At 43.3% G+C, this 12,082-nt stretch overlaps 1 protein-coding gene across 3 annotated transcripts in view; it reads left to right on the forward strand.

Moving 5' to 3' along the window:
* The window catches only part of CNNM1 (cyclin and CBS domain divalent metal cation transport mediator 1), a 90,699-nt gene that overhangs the window by 53,038 nt on the left and 25,579 nt on the right, over positions 1 to 12,082 (forward strand). For 2 of the 3 annotated variants that reach the window (XM_053582911.1, XM_053582909.1), the window contains exons 4-6: positions 698 to 867; positions 2,522 to 2,621; positions 3,074 to 3,121. In XM_053582911.1, the coding sequence (XP_053438886.1) occupies positions 698 to 867; positions 2,522 to 2,621; positions 3,074 to 3,121 (318 nt within the window). The remainder of the gene's footprint in view (positions 1 to 697; positions 868 to 2,521; positions 2,622 to 3,073; positions 3,122 to 12,082) is intronic. The other variant, XM_053582910.1, reaches the window with a different exon arrangement.

Consider the following 12,082-nt stretch of genomic DNA (forward strand, 5'->3'; position numbering starts at 1 on the left):
CAAAGTGAGAATCTATCTCAAAAAAAAAAAATTAATCTTTCATATATTTTGTAAGTATATAATGAGAGCTAGCACTGTTCCAGGTGCTAAAAAGTAGAAAATTTTAAGTTGGAGCTTCTTTAAATTAGAATTTTCAACAGATTATCTAGTTCTATATACGGATATCTTTTAACTACTGGCTGTCTGATTTCCCAGAGCAAACCAGCTGTATCTGTTTAGTATAATATATGTAAGAATATCTGCTAATATGTAAATATGAGGCAACGATGTTTCACATTATTAACAACTTATTATTTAAATAATTTCCTGTCTCTATTGTTGGGATTTCATTTCATTCAGCAGGTATATGTCATACAAATAAGCCAGATTAAATTATTTGTATTTCATTTGAGTAAAGCCTTTGTAGTTCACATGGCTTTATTACCCATGCCCAGTTTTAAACAAAATTAAAAACAAAAAAAATGACATTTCCATAAGATGACCTGGGATGCCAGTGCAGGGACACACCCTCCAGAGGGCATGAGGAAGTCCCTGAGATGCCTTAGGATCCCCTCCCTGAAGGACCACAGAAGCCCTGCCAGCCTGGTGCCAGGAGCACGAATGGGCCAGTAGGCACGCTGACACCCACAGCTGCCCCTGCTGGCATGGCTAGGACCTGGAAGTTATTAATTGCTTCCTGCCTCCCTCCCTGCCCTAGAAGTGGAGCCCTTTAAGTCTCTGTACCTTTCGGAAAAGATCCTCCTCCGGCTCCTGAAACATCCCAATGTGATCCAAGAGCTGAAGTTTGATGAGAAGAACAAGAAGGCCCCAGAACACTACCTCTACCAGCGCAGCCGTCCTGTGGACTACTTTGTGTTACTTCTGCAGGTAAGTAGGAAAGTCAAGGAACTTGAAAGAGTGAGAGGAAGTCATCTCCAGGTGAAAAGGAACAGCCATGCCCCTCTCAGTGCCAGGTTCCAAGGCTTGGCTGCCTCAGGACAATAGTGGGTTGTGGTGGGCAGTCGTGCATTTGCCACAGAAGGGGACTAGATGTGGAAGACTGGTGGGATCCTTGTTGGCATTTAGTGTGACCACTCAGTGATGTTTGTGGTGGGTGAGCCCTTTTCCAGTAGAGGGGTTCTACCTCTAAACTTTAAAATTGCTGCCCTCCAGAGTTCCTAATACTTCCTTGTCTCTACTTGAACATCCTTCAAAATAAAGCTGTCCTCTGCCTCCTAACCTTTAGACAACTCCTGTTTAAACTCAACATCAAACTAGAATCTTACCCCTCATAACTTCTACACTGGTCCTGGCTGTGCTTTCTAGAGGCATGTGGGACCCATTCATCCTCTTTGCTGCATTTCAGCCTTTGCAGTCCCTGGAATTGTCTTCCCCTTAAAGATGACCAGGAAAGGAAAAAGATGACTGAGTGAAAGAAGTGCAGCATCTTCCCAGTACTCACATAAGTACGACCACCTTCTGCCCTGGCTGCCTGCATAGGCCTGCCTTCAGCAAGTGCAGGCATGGTTCCAGCTTATAACACTGCTGGTGTCCTGCCCTGTCTCCCCTGTTAGCTCTGTCACTGCTTCCCCATCTGTTCCCTACAGAATCTTATAGCCCCTAAATACAGGGATTGTTCTAAAATCTCTAAGTTCATATTAATCTACAAATGGTCTCTCTTTGTTGAAGTCCACCTCCAGCCTCTCTGCTTTTACATTCTGAGTTGCCTCATGTATATCCTTCCAAAGGGCCTCAATTAAAAGGACCTCAGTTTTCTAGAAACGGAGTCAGATTCTTTACTGTTGGAAATCGAGAAGTTTCCAGTTACCTTATTTAATAGCGTAATGAACACATGCAATCTGCTGTTTTGTGCTTAATACAAATGTAACAGTTTTCAGATAAGATATGGAGAGAATAAAGTGTAGTAATAAGTCTCAGAAATCAGAAATGTCTGCTATATAATTCCTGTGCTGCCATTTCCTAACTAACCTTGACCTCTCAGAGCCTCAAAATTGATTCATCTGTAAACTGGGAATAAGAATGTTGTGGACGTCATAGGGTTGTGGGACTGACTCCACGAGAATCTGTGCAGTGCACATAACACAGCATCAGGTCCATAGACACACACTAGGCACCAAACATTAGCTGTCATTGCTCTTGGTCATTAAGTAATCAGACTTCACACAGAATTAGATTTTTAACTCAACCTGGCTTAGAAATGGTCTAATCTCTGCTAAACCAGTGGGAAGGCATACTGAGCCCTGAGTAAGCTGGTATTCAGGTCTGCCTGAGGAAAGACCACTATAGTAGCAAGGACAGTTCAGTTTCTCATGACTAGATGCTGCTTTATGAACAATGAATCAACAGCAAAGAGCTACCAAAGTTAAAGGTGCTATTTCTGAAACACAAATCTGGACAGAATTAACATCCTCCTGTGATAGGTAAGAACACGAGTCCTTTTATTATCCAAGTACTTAGGGTTCTGGTCAATAACAGCACTGGAAGTGCCCATACACACTCATATACTTCCTTCTTTCTCCAGGGTAAAGTGGAAGTGGAGGTCGGTAAGGAAGGCCTTCGCTTTGAGAATGGAGCCTTCACCTATTATGGGGTCCCAGCCATCATGACCACTGCGTGCTCAGGTATTCCAGTTTTCATTGCTTATTGAGGAAACAATGGGATATTATAGAAAAAACATCTGTGTTCAAGTCATGACTCCTCTTTTGATTCTTTTTTTGATTCCCATTACCCTGGACAAACTGTTTAACTTCCTTGACTTTAGTTTCTTAGTATATAAAATAGGCACCATAATCACTTTTCATTGAGTTAGTGTGTGCCTAAAAAATAAGGGAGAAAAGAATTAAATTGGAAAAAGCAATCACATTATAAAATGTTAAGGATGGAGAGTGGTATATTTCAGTGTTAAAAAACAAGTTTGTTTCTTGCTTTTTACACTTGTTCCCTCCCCTTCCATTTGATTGTTGGGTTTTACAGGTTAATTGATCCTGGGGGTAGAGTGGGAGAAGGAAGTTTCCTATAAGAAGCTGTGTTTTCTGAATTGCCTCTGAAACCCATTGCATCCTTCTGTCCTCAGATAATGACGTGCGGAAGGTTGGAAGCCTGGCTGGATCCTCTGTCTTTCGTATGTATCTCTCAATCCCCTTTCTCATCCTCCCTATCATAGTTCTGCCTCTGCCCATTCTGGGGACCTGGACCAAGCCCTGGAGCCTGGGCTGGGGCTAAGACAAATGCTGGCAGCCTCTTCGTAATGCTCTGCCAGGAACACTGCTTCCTGCCAGGTAGTCACAGACCGTGGGGGCTTAGGTTCTGTGTATCTGGAATGTTTTCTGCAGCATCTTTGCTCAAGCAAGTGATGAATAGTGGTGGGGCCGGGGGTTGGGGGGGTTGGGGTAGCAGGGAGGGCACTGTGAGTGGAGGCACCATTTATTGCCTTCGGCAGGAATGCAGGCAGGTGGTTTGTGTGCTTTCAAGAAGGTTCAACCTTTCTTTCTTCGCAGTGACAATTCATCCACTGGCCTTAACTTAAAAACTTGTGTATGCTACTATTGTGCCTGTGGCGCTTGTCCTCAGTAAGAAGTGACTGAAAGATTTGGGGATTTAAGTCCCAGGCTGGTGCAATATGTGGCTTATCTGCTTCTCTTCCCCGATTCCCCACTGCTCAGCTGGTGGAGGGATGTCTGCCAGCTGGCGGTGCATGCTGTTGGTAGAGGCTGGCACAGGGCTGATGTTTGCTCTGCCCCTTCTGTGCTATTTCCTGAGTAGAGTAGAGTTATTGCACTTGTGTTTAGAGAGCATGGCATTTGTTGTGATATAAGTGTGATCCAGAAAGAATTCTTTCTCTGGATTTCTTTTTGATTCATTGATCTGAATTTTGCATTGCTTTCAGCTTTTAGTGTTTACAGTGCCCATTTTAAGGCCAAATGGGATGTTACCTTTCATCATAAAAAAGATTTTACTTAGTGTTTTATATTGGGATTTGTCAGAGGGTTCCAGAACTTGACCTGGTAGTCTCTGGAACATAGTAGGGTAGAGATCATTTTAACATGACTGAAACTAAGGAAATGACTTGGTCCAAACCATCCAGCAAGTTGGTGACTTACCTAGACACATCAGGTGTCCTCGCTAGTTCACATAGATCAATGAAATACAGATTTTAGATCCATCATATTCCAGAATGCAATTTCTTTGTGGAAATAGTGGAACAATTTACGGTATTATTTCACATCCTAGCCCAACAGATGGCTGAATGCAGAATTTGAGTTAAGCATCTGCAGAACTTGAGTTGAAGGAGATCTGTAAAATTTTTAAAAGCTTTGGTATGTTATTATATGTGTATATTATATTTATAGAAGCCAACAAGTATCAATCGAAGTTGATGAAGGAAGCCTCATTACTCAGTAGAACTCTAAATGGGTGAGGGACAGGCAATAAGATTAGGTAAACCTTAGTTCTCTAGAGGAGATTTCCATTGTCCATCATATTAGGGACTACTCATGTTACCTAGAAATGCTGTCCCCTGTTCTGGCTCTTCCAGAAGATCAAAAGAGGTGGGAATTCTCAGGGGAAAAAAGACCTACATAAGGCTCCCAGACTACCCAATTTAGATGATCTTCCTTCCTTAAAAAAAAAAAAAAATTAACTAGAAGGAAAATTATTTGATTTCCTCTTTTTCTTCCTTCCTGTCTCTAGGTCTTTATATCAAAATCCTTTGATTTTATCAGTGAGACTTTACTAAATTTGCAACACTGATCTCTGCTTTAAAGCTAGTTAACTAAAAAGGAACATTGACCTCTCTTTTCCTCTCCATGCTTCTGAGAACCTTTGTAAATTTTCAGGAGAAAAAAAGAAATATTGTTAGCCAGTAAAGGTAAAGAGACAGTTTTTGTCCCCCCACCCCCACATATCCTCTACTTGGTGGTGTGAAGTGTGAAATAACTGCAAAGGTAGGTCACACACCACAGTTGTCCTAGGTGGGTACTCAGCCCAGGGTCCAGCCACCCAGCATTTTTCACAGGCCAAGAACCTCAGCATATAAGTGGAGAGAGACCTTAAGCCTCAGCCTCAAGGCAATGAATTCTTATAAGGTCTTGACCTAGCCAACTCCCCCTGTCTTTGAAGCCACCCTGCAACTTAATCAGCATTTTTTTTGAGACAGTGTCTTGCTCTGTTGCCCAGGGTAGAGTACAGAGGCGTCATCAGCCTAGCTCACAGCAAACTCAAACTCCAGGGCTCAAGCAATCCTCCCACCTTAGCCTCCCAAAGTACTAGCATTATAGGCAAGAGCCATGCCCAGCCTTAATCAGTTGTTGAGAGTGAGAAGATGAGTTTGCCATAAAACTGGCCCTGACCTGTGCTGCAAAGTTGAACTTGAAGCTACAAGGAAGTCTGTGGTTTTCCTGTATGGGGTGAGGGGAACACAATGTACCCTGTCTTCTTTATCTTGGTTCTGATTGCCAGGGAGCCCAGGAGGATCATGATGAGCCTGGCACTCTGAAGAAACCCTGCCTGAGCTCAGGGTAGCTGGGATGTATGCACACAGAGGTGTGCTGACATAAAGATAGCAAGTCTCCTATCTGCGTGGCAGCGTATACATTTAATTCTAGAAGAACCATGATCCTTCTTGAGAATATAGGGTTTCTTAATCTCTTGTGTCTCACAATATTAGAGGCCCCTTCAGATACTCACTAACATTTCAAGTCAGAGTAAATAATTATCAGGTAGTTATATAGCTTTCCACTTCTGCTCCCATGGTTGTATAGATAATTTTCATTTAGTGCAGTAAATAAGACTGCAGAAGCTGCCTGTTTCAGTGTGTTATCACCTGCACATTAGCTTCATTTAGCTTCTTGAAAAGGACTCTGGGAATGATCAGATAAGAGAAATGAAGACAGATTCCCATGCTGAAATACCACGTGATCAGGATCAAGATGAGGAAAGGTCTGGACTATTGCTATACATTCCCCTTCACACCCAGGCCCCCAGTGATAACCAGCACCATTTCAGACTCTGTGAGGAAAGAGAAGGAGAAGTGGTAGAAAGACAGGTGCTTCAGAGCACTTACAGCTGCTACAAAGTGACTGTGATTCAGTTCATCAATATGATTCACATGAAAACTTCTAGAAATATTGTCCTTGCTTTGTCCGTATTCTCTAGTAATGCAGAGTTCCTCACCAGCACTGTGACCACAGAGGGAGCTCCTAAGGGTCCAAGGCAGGTCCAGCTTCCTCAGGAGGCCCCAAGCAGGAACATGTACTTTTCTTTCAGGCCTCTGAATGCTCATGCAGGCACCTCCTACAGTTGAGCAGGATACATGGCGGCTGGGAGAACCTGATGGGGCTGCAGCTCTGGGCTCCCAACATGTTTGCTGGCTCAAAACAGGCACCCCAAAGGGTGCTGCCTACACGCTCCCCACTGGGCCACTGCTTATGCTTGTCCTTGGCATCTGATTCCCTCCAAGATTGTTGCACATGTTTTCAGAAGACCTTCAGCAAAACCTGTTTTATTTTCTTGTCTTTCTGAAGGGTAACTTTGTAAGAAGGTGTGAATTTCAGGGCAAAATTCCTTTTTGCAGAGAAATGTGATGTTGTGAAGATCCAGGAACAGACTCTCACCCACTTTGCTCTTTGTCTCTCTCCTTTTGTGTTTATCTCTCCCTTCACCACTCTCAAATTCTGGGCCCCTGACTCTTTAGTGCCTGTCTCTGTGTCTCGTACCTTCGCCTTCAGCAGAGGGGACTCTCTGGCAGACTCCCCAGGTAAACATGCATGGGTGTTTGGGGTCTCCCTAGATTCAGTGGTGTTTGCAAGAAGCCTTTGGTCTTTGTCACTGTCCTGCATGAGGACTAGTTTCCAAAAGGCACTCCCACTACTAATGCATAACACGCTGCACAAATAACACTCATTTGCACACACAGCCCAGGGATTTAGTGGCCTCACTGGTGAATTTACCTTCCAGGGACGTATCTGCGTATGTACCTGGAAAAACAGTGTTTTTTGTCATCATTTGTCTGACTGCAGAGGGGGAGGAATGAGGAATGCAGCAGGAGAGAAATGGGAAGAAATAATGGAATACTCTGCTTTATTCCCACCTGTTTTCCTTTTACATTTCTTTGTTCATCCTCATCTTCCTAGAGATGTTACCACGTGATGCTCATTCTCTCTCTGGCTCCACTCATACAAAGGACACTCCATCTAAAAATTTCAAAACAACTTTTCATTAAGCTTAATCTCTCTTGTGAATTAAATAAAAGTTGCTGGGTTTCCTTTTAATCAAGTAAAGCATCTCATAGAGCTACACAATAACTTACTGCAAAATGCAGTAACTCTGAATGACCAATTAAACTGTTCATATTATTTTCCTCTCTAGAGGTTGTTCTCTTAGGTTCATAGAGCAAGGAATGACAAAACTTAGGATTTGTTACATTTCCCTGCAGTTAGAACACAATCCAGTTTCCTACACCCTGTACATCTGTGCCCATTATCCCAAGGCTGGGATAATTCTGAGGCCCAATTATATCCTCAGTCATTAAGAGTCCAGTTGTTTCTCTGTATAGCAGACCCTCAATGTTTAAAACCCCCAAATTTGCAACTTCTTAAGTATTTATGGTGACTTCTGTTTTTTCCCAAATGACATTTTTCCTTCAAAAACCATACAAGGCAAGTTAATCACCTTCTCAAATTTCACCAAAGTTTTCTCTCTCACTTGATGGTAATGGTGATTTTCCCCTAAGAAAGAAAGATTTTCTTGCTTTGTGCGAGTTCATGCCTTCATGGTGACTACAGAATAGGACAGTTGGTATGAGATGCCAATCTGGTGCCTTCACTAGCTAAATGATCTATTCCTGTATATCAGCAAATATAGAAATGACTACATCGTAGACCTTCACAGTCCTTCGTGTGCAGTGAATCTTGGTGAATGCCAACAGCATGCTGTCTGTGAAGGTTCTGCAGAAAGGGAAGATGCATATTTTTAAAACTTTTCAGCCACAAGGATCAAAGCAGGGGTGGATTTTCCTCTTTAATTAACCTTCAGTTAAGCAGATGACTGGGTTAATTGTAACTTTCCAGTTAAAGGAAGGTTAATTCTAGTTCATCAGTATTTATTATAAAAACGTTCATGGTAACCCAGTGTCAGAAAGAGACTGCTGTGCAGTCCCTCCAGAAAGTGCTGAGACTTCTGATCCAACTCTGACTGGTGCAGTGCCGTGTGCCCCCGAGAGCTCTTTCCATTTTCTGTGACTGTGGGTGTTCAACCCAACAGCAGATAGGGTCAACCCAACAATAAAGAGGCAAGAGCAAGACCAGCTTATTCCCACTCTTGGTTTAACTCTGCAAGGTGGAGCGATGCAAGGTACAGGGAAACAAGAGGTAGAGGGTGCCTTGCTTCTCCTTCGCCTCTTTCCTTTCCACCTTCTTGTGTCTGGTGTCTATAGCTAATCAACAAGCCTTCCCAGTGACTTGGTGACATCCCCAAGACCTATGCTATGTTACTATTTCTGTCACTTTTGCTTTTGTTGCAAATCACCAAAGAGGTCTCAAAATGCCTCAGCTTTTTTAGAAAGTTCTATCTCTGTACTTGATTTCTGATCTAGATACATTGAGAAAACTCTGTCATTGTTTTATTTGGTCCCCACAAGCACCTTGGGAGATAGGCAGAAATTACTGTTGGAAAACAGGAGGTAAGGAAATAGGCTCTGAGAAGGTAACCCATTGAATCAGTGTCCTTTGTGTAGTAAGTAGGCAGAGCAATGAGGACTGGAGTCAAGTCTCAGATCCTGCTGTCTCCTGTTGCCTGCGAACTGGCTGCATCTCTGAACACAAGCACTCTCCCTTAGAGAGCTATGATTTATTTAAGTACCCACATTAATGAATCTGGTGTTCACACTGGTTTGAGGCCAGCCATCCCCTGCACCAAATATTGCCATCATAATCCCTAGGGGATTCCTGCCTTTCCTTTCCCCTTCTCCTTCCCCTTCCCCTTCCCTTCCCTTCCCTTCCTTTCTCTCTTTCTTTCTTCTTTTATTCTTTCTTTCATTCTTTTTCTTTTTTAGACAGAGTCTCACTCAGTTGCCCTAGGTAGAGTGCTGTGGCATCATAGCTCACAGCAATCTCAAACTCTTGGGCTCAAGCAGTTCTCTTGCCTCAGCCTCCCACGTAGCTTGGACTACAGATGCCCGCCATAACACCCAACTAATTTTTCTATTTTTTTGGTAGAAACAGAGTCTCACTCTTGCTTAGACTTGTCTTGAACTCCTGAGCTCAAGCAATCCTCCCACCTCAGCCTCGCAGAGGGGAGATTCTTTCCATTTGAGCCTTAGTTTGAAATAAGAAGAGCATAGTGGTTTAGGGGTTACCTCCAGAGTGTAGTATAATTGCTAACTTTGCAGGTGCTTCCATTTATAAATGAAATTTCTGATCAGGCCCCCTGAAAGTACACAACCCCATTGCTGTTATCATTCCCTCTCCAGATGCATTTATTCTTTTTTCTTCTGATGGTGGGGATAATTTTGAGTTATGAGCAACTGTCCTTTCAAATCCACAAAAGCATGGAGACAGGAGTCACCTTGGAACCAAGGCTTCTATTTCAGTGCTCGATTGTCCATTTATAATGTGATTTGAGATCAGTGATGATAGTTTTCTCCTAGAATTATACAGGGAGACCCTAAAAATAATCTTTTTACTTTGCAAAATGTGGAAAGTGGAAATTTTCCTTTGGGTTGTTCTTGTATAGTGAACATTTGGGAACCATTAAAGCTCCATGTAACATGAGTGAGTTCATCTGGGATCTTGACTTGGGCTGACTTGCAGAATTCACACTGTAGCTTCGACAGAGGGCCACTTGGGCATTTGGTTGTCTAATGTTGAATACTACCCCAGAATGATGAATTTTAATAATTCTAGTTTGCACGTTCATAAGCATATGCAATTGAACTCCTCCATCTGTTTTGGAGAACAGAGATGGCCCATGGCATAGTGACCATGACCAAAGTAGGCTATTCTGCTCACCCCTCACTGCTGCTACCAAAGGTTGTAGGCAGGTAGGCAGCCACTGAACCCTCCTTTTCCCTCAAATCCCCATACTGAAAAGGGGAGTAGGGCATTCTATTGCTGTATCTTAGGTCCTGCTTCCAGGGTAGGGCTGTGAAAGTTCCCTTAATACAGGTGTCACAACAAAGCAAGAGTCCCAGAACTAAGTATAGGTTTTGGGGAGCACCTGCCTATTAGTGCAGAAGGAGAGAAGTTTCCATCCAACCCCAATTACACTGTGACATCTTCCTCTATGTCTTCTGCAACCCCATCTCTAATTTCACCCCAGTGTCTTCTCCATCCAACCTCAGTAACGCCAAGTAGCCACCTTGGACAGATACCTCTTAGAGACAGACTACTCAAAGACTGTGGGAATGAGGTCTGCTACACTTCTCCATAGCTCTTGGGGGGCGAGTCTAGAACAGAAAATCACGCTGCCCACCACCCAGTCACACCAGTGCCAACTGGAGGGTATGATATAAGAACAAGAGTGGGCCAGGGATGTGTTGGCAGTTTGGCGTACCTCCTATTAATAGGTCCTGCAGTTGGTCTTATGTGTCATTGTTAAATCTGTCTCCTTTCAGCTCTCCTTGCACTATACTTGGGATTTTCTTCCTTGCTTCACTCCCCCAAGCTGTGCCTCTGCCCTCTTAGGAAATGCCAAGGGGGAATTATACAACTTTAACTAGTTTGCCATGTTGCTGGGACACTCGTCTGTTACTGATTTCTTCTGCTTTTTTATTAAAAGCATTTCCATTTTCCTCACTCAGAACCTCTGAGTGTATGTGCACAATTACCAAAATGCAGAGTCGTCAGCATCCTACCTATTGAGGAATGTCAGACTCTGGGATACAAAAACATTGATCTTGCATAATACTCGAATGAGCAGAGGCTTCTTTGTGATCAGATGAGAGTTCTTTTTTCTTTTAAATATTGCTTTTATAGGCCCAGCCTTTGTAAGACAACTGTATTTATTGGTGTTGGGAATCCTTTAGGATTTTATGAATAAATCTTCAATAGCATTGTTTTTGCTTAAAAGGAAAAACATGTTTGTCCTCCCAGCATAATGGTGATGCAACTTGTGTTTGACATGCAAACCCCTGTGTGTGATATCTGTGCTGGGTACTGATGGGACAATAAGAACTTTGGAGGGAACTGGGATGTCATTGTTACCTCTGTTTCCAACAGGGAGTGATCCAGAAGTTTCTGTGAATGGAAGTTTAATAGATAAGATAAGGCTGTTGCCCTGTCATCCTTCCTGAATGTTTCATGAATTGTGGCATCAGGGTTGAGAATGTAGAACAGCAGGTATGGGGTGTATGAAGCCATGTTTGGCCAGGCACAGTTGCCGCTGGGGAAGGATGGTGTCTTCTTGGGGTAACTGAAGCCTCAGGCCCTGCTCTCACTCTCTCCCCTTGGTCATGTCCAAATTGAATTAAGGTCAAGGCCCACCAGGTAAAGGTATGGTTTTCCAGATTCTGCTCTTGTGCAAAGAAGCTGCCCTCCTGCAGGACTACCTGTCTCCCTTTCCACAATAGTAGCCAGTAGGGAAGAACATTGACTTCCCTATCCAGCCACAGATGGGTGAACTTGCCAGTTTGTTTTCAAGGGACAAGGACCAGTAATGAGAGGCACCTTTTTCTGCCTGACACTACCGCCATTTACTCTGGTGCTTTGCTCTATTCTCCATGGCACCGTCATTGTCTCTCTCAGTCCTTGATTACCCCATGGAGGAGAGTCTGGGCCCCCATCACCCAGTGGATAAGTAGGACCCTAGACACCTGACCGCAGGACTCCCTGTTTCAGATGCCCTTATTAAACAAAGTCCTGATGTTCCCTTTGGCTCCTTCTTCACATTACCAAGCCAAGGCCAGAGGCTTATTGGTGCCCTTTGAGTCCAGCTACATACTATTTAACTCTACCCAGCTGCATTTCTTGAGTTTCCTGACCTCCATTCCTAACTTCTTGGAGAAGTCAGCTTCCCTCAAATGACTGTAGGTTGTAAAGGAAAGACTTCCTGATTCCAAGATGATTTGAACAAAATTTAGATTCTAAAT

The sequence above is a fragment of the Nycticebus coucang genome, chromosome 3 (genome assembly GCF_027406575.1).
Source record: "Nycticebus coucang isolate mNycCou1 chromosome 3, mNycCou1.pri, whole genome shotgun sequence".
NCBI classification, from domain to species: domain Eukaryota; kingdom Metazoa; phylum Chordata; class Mammalia; order Primates; family Lorisidae; genus Nycticebus; species Nycticebus coucang.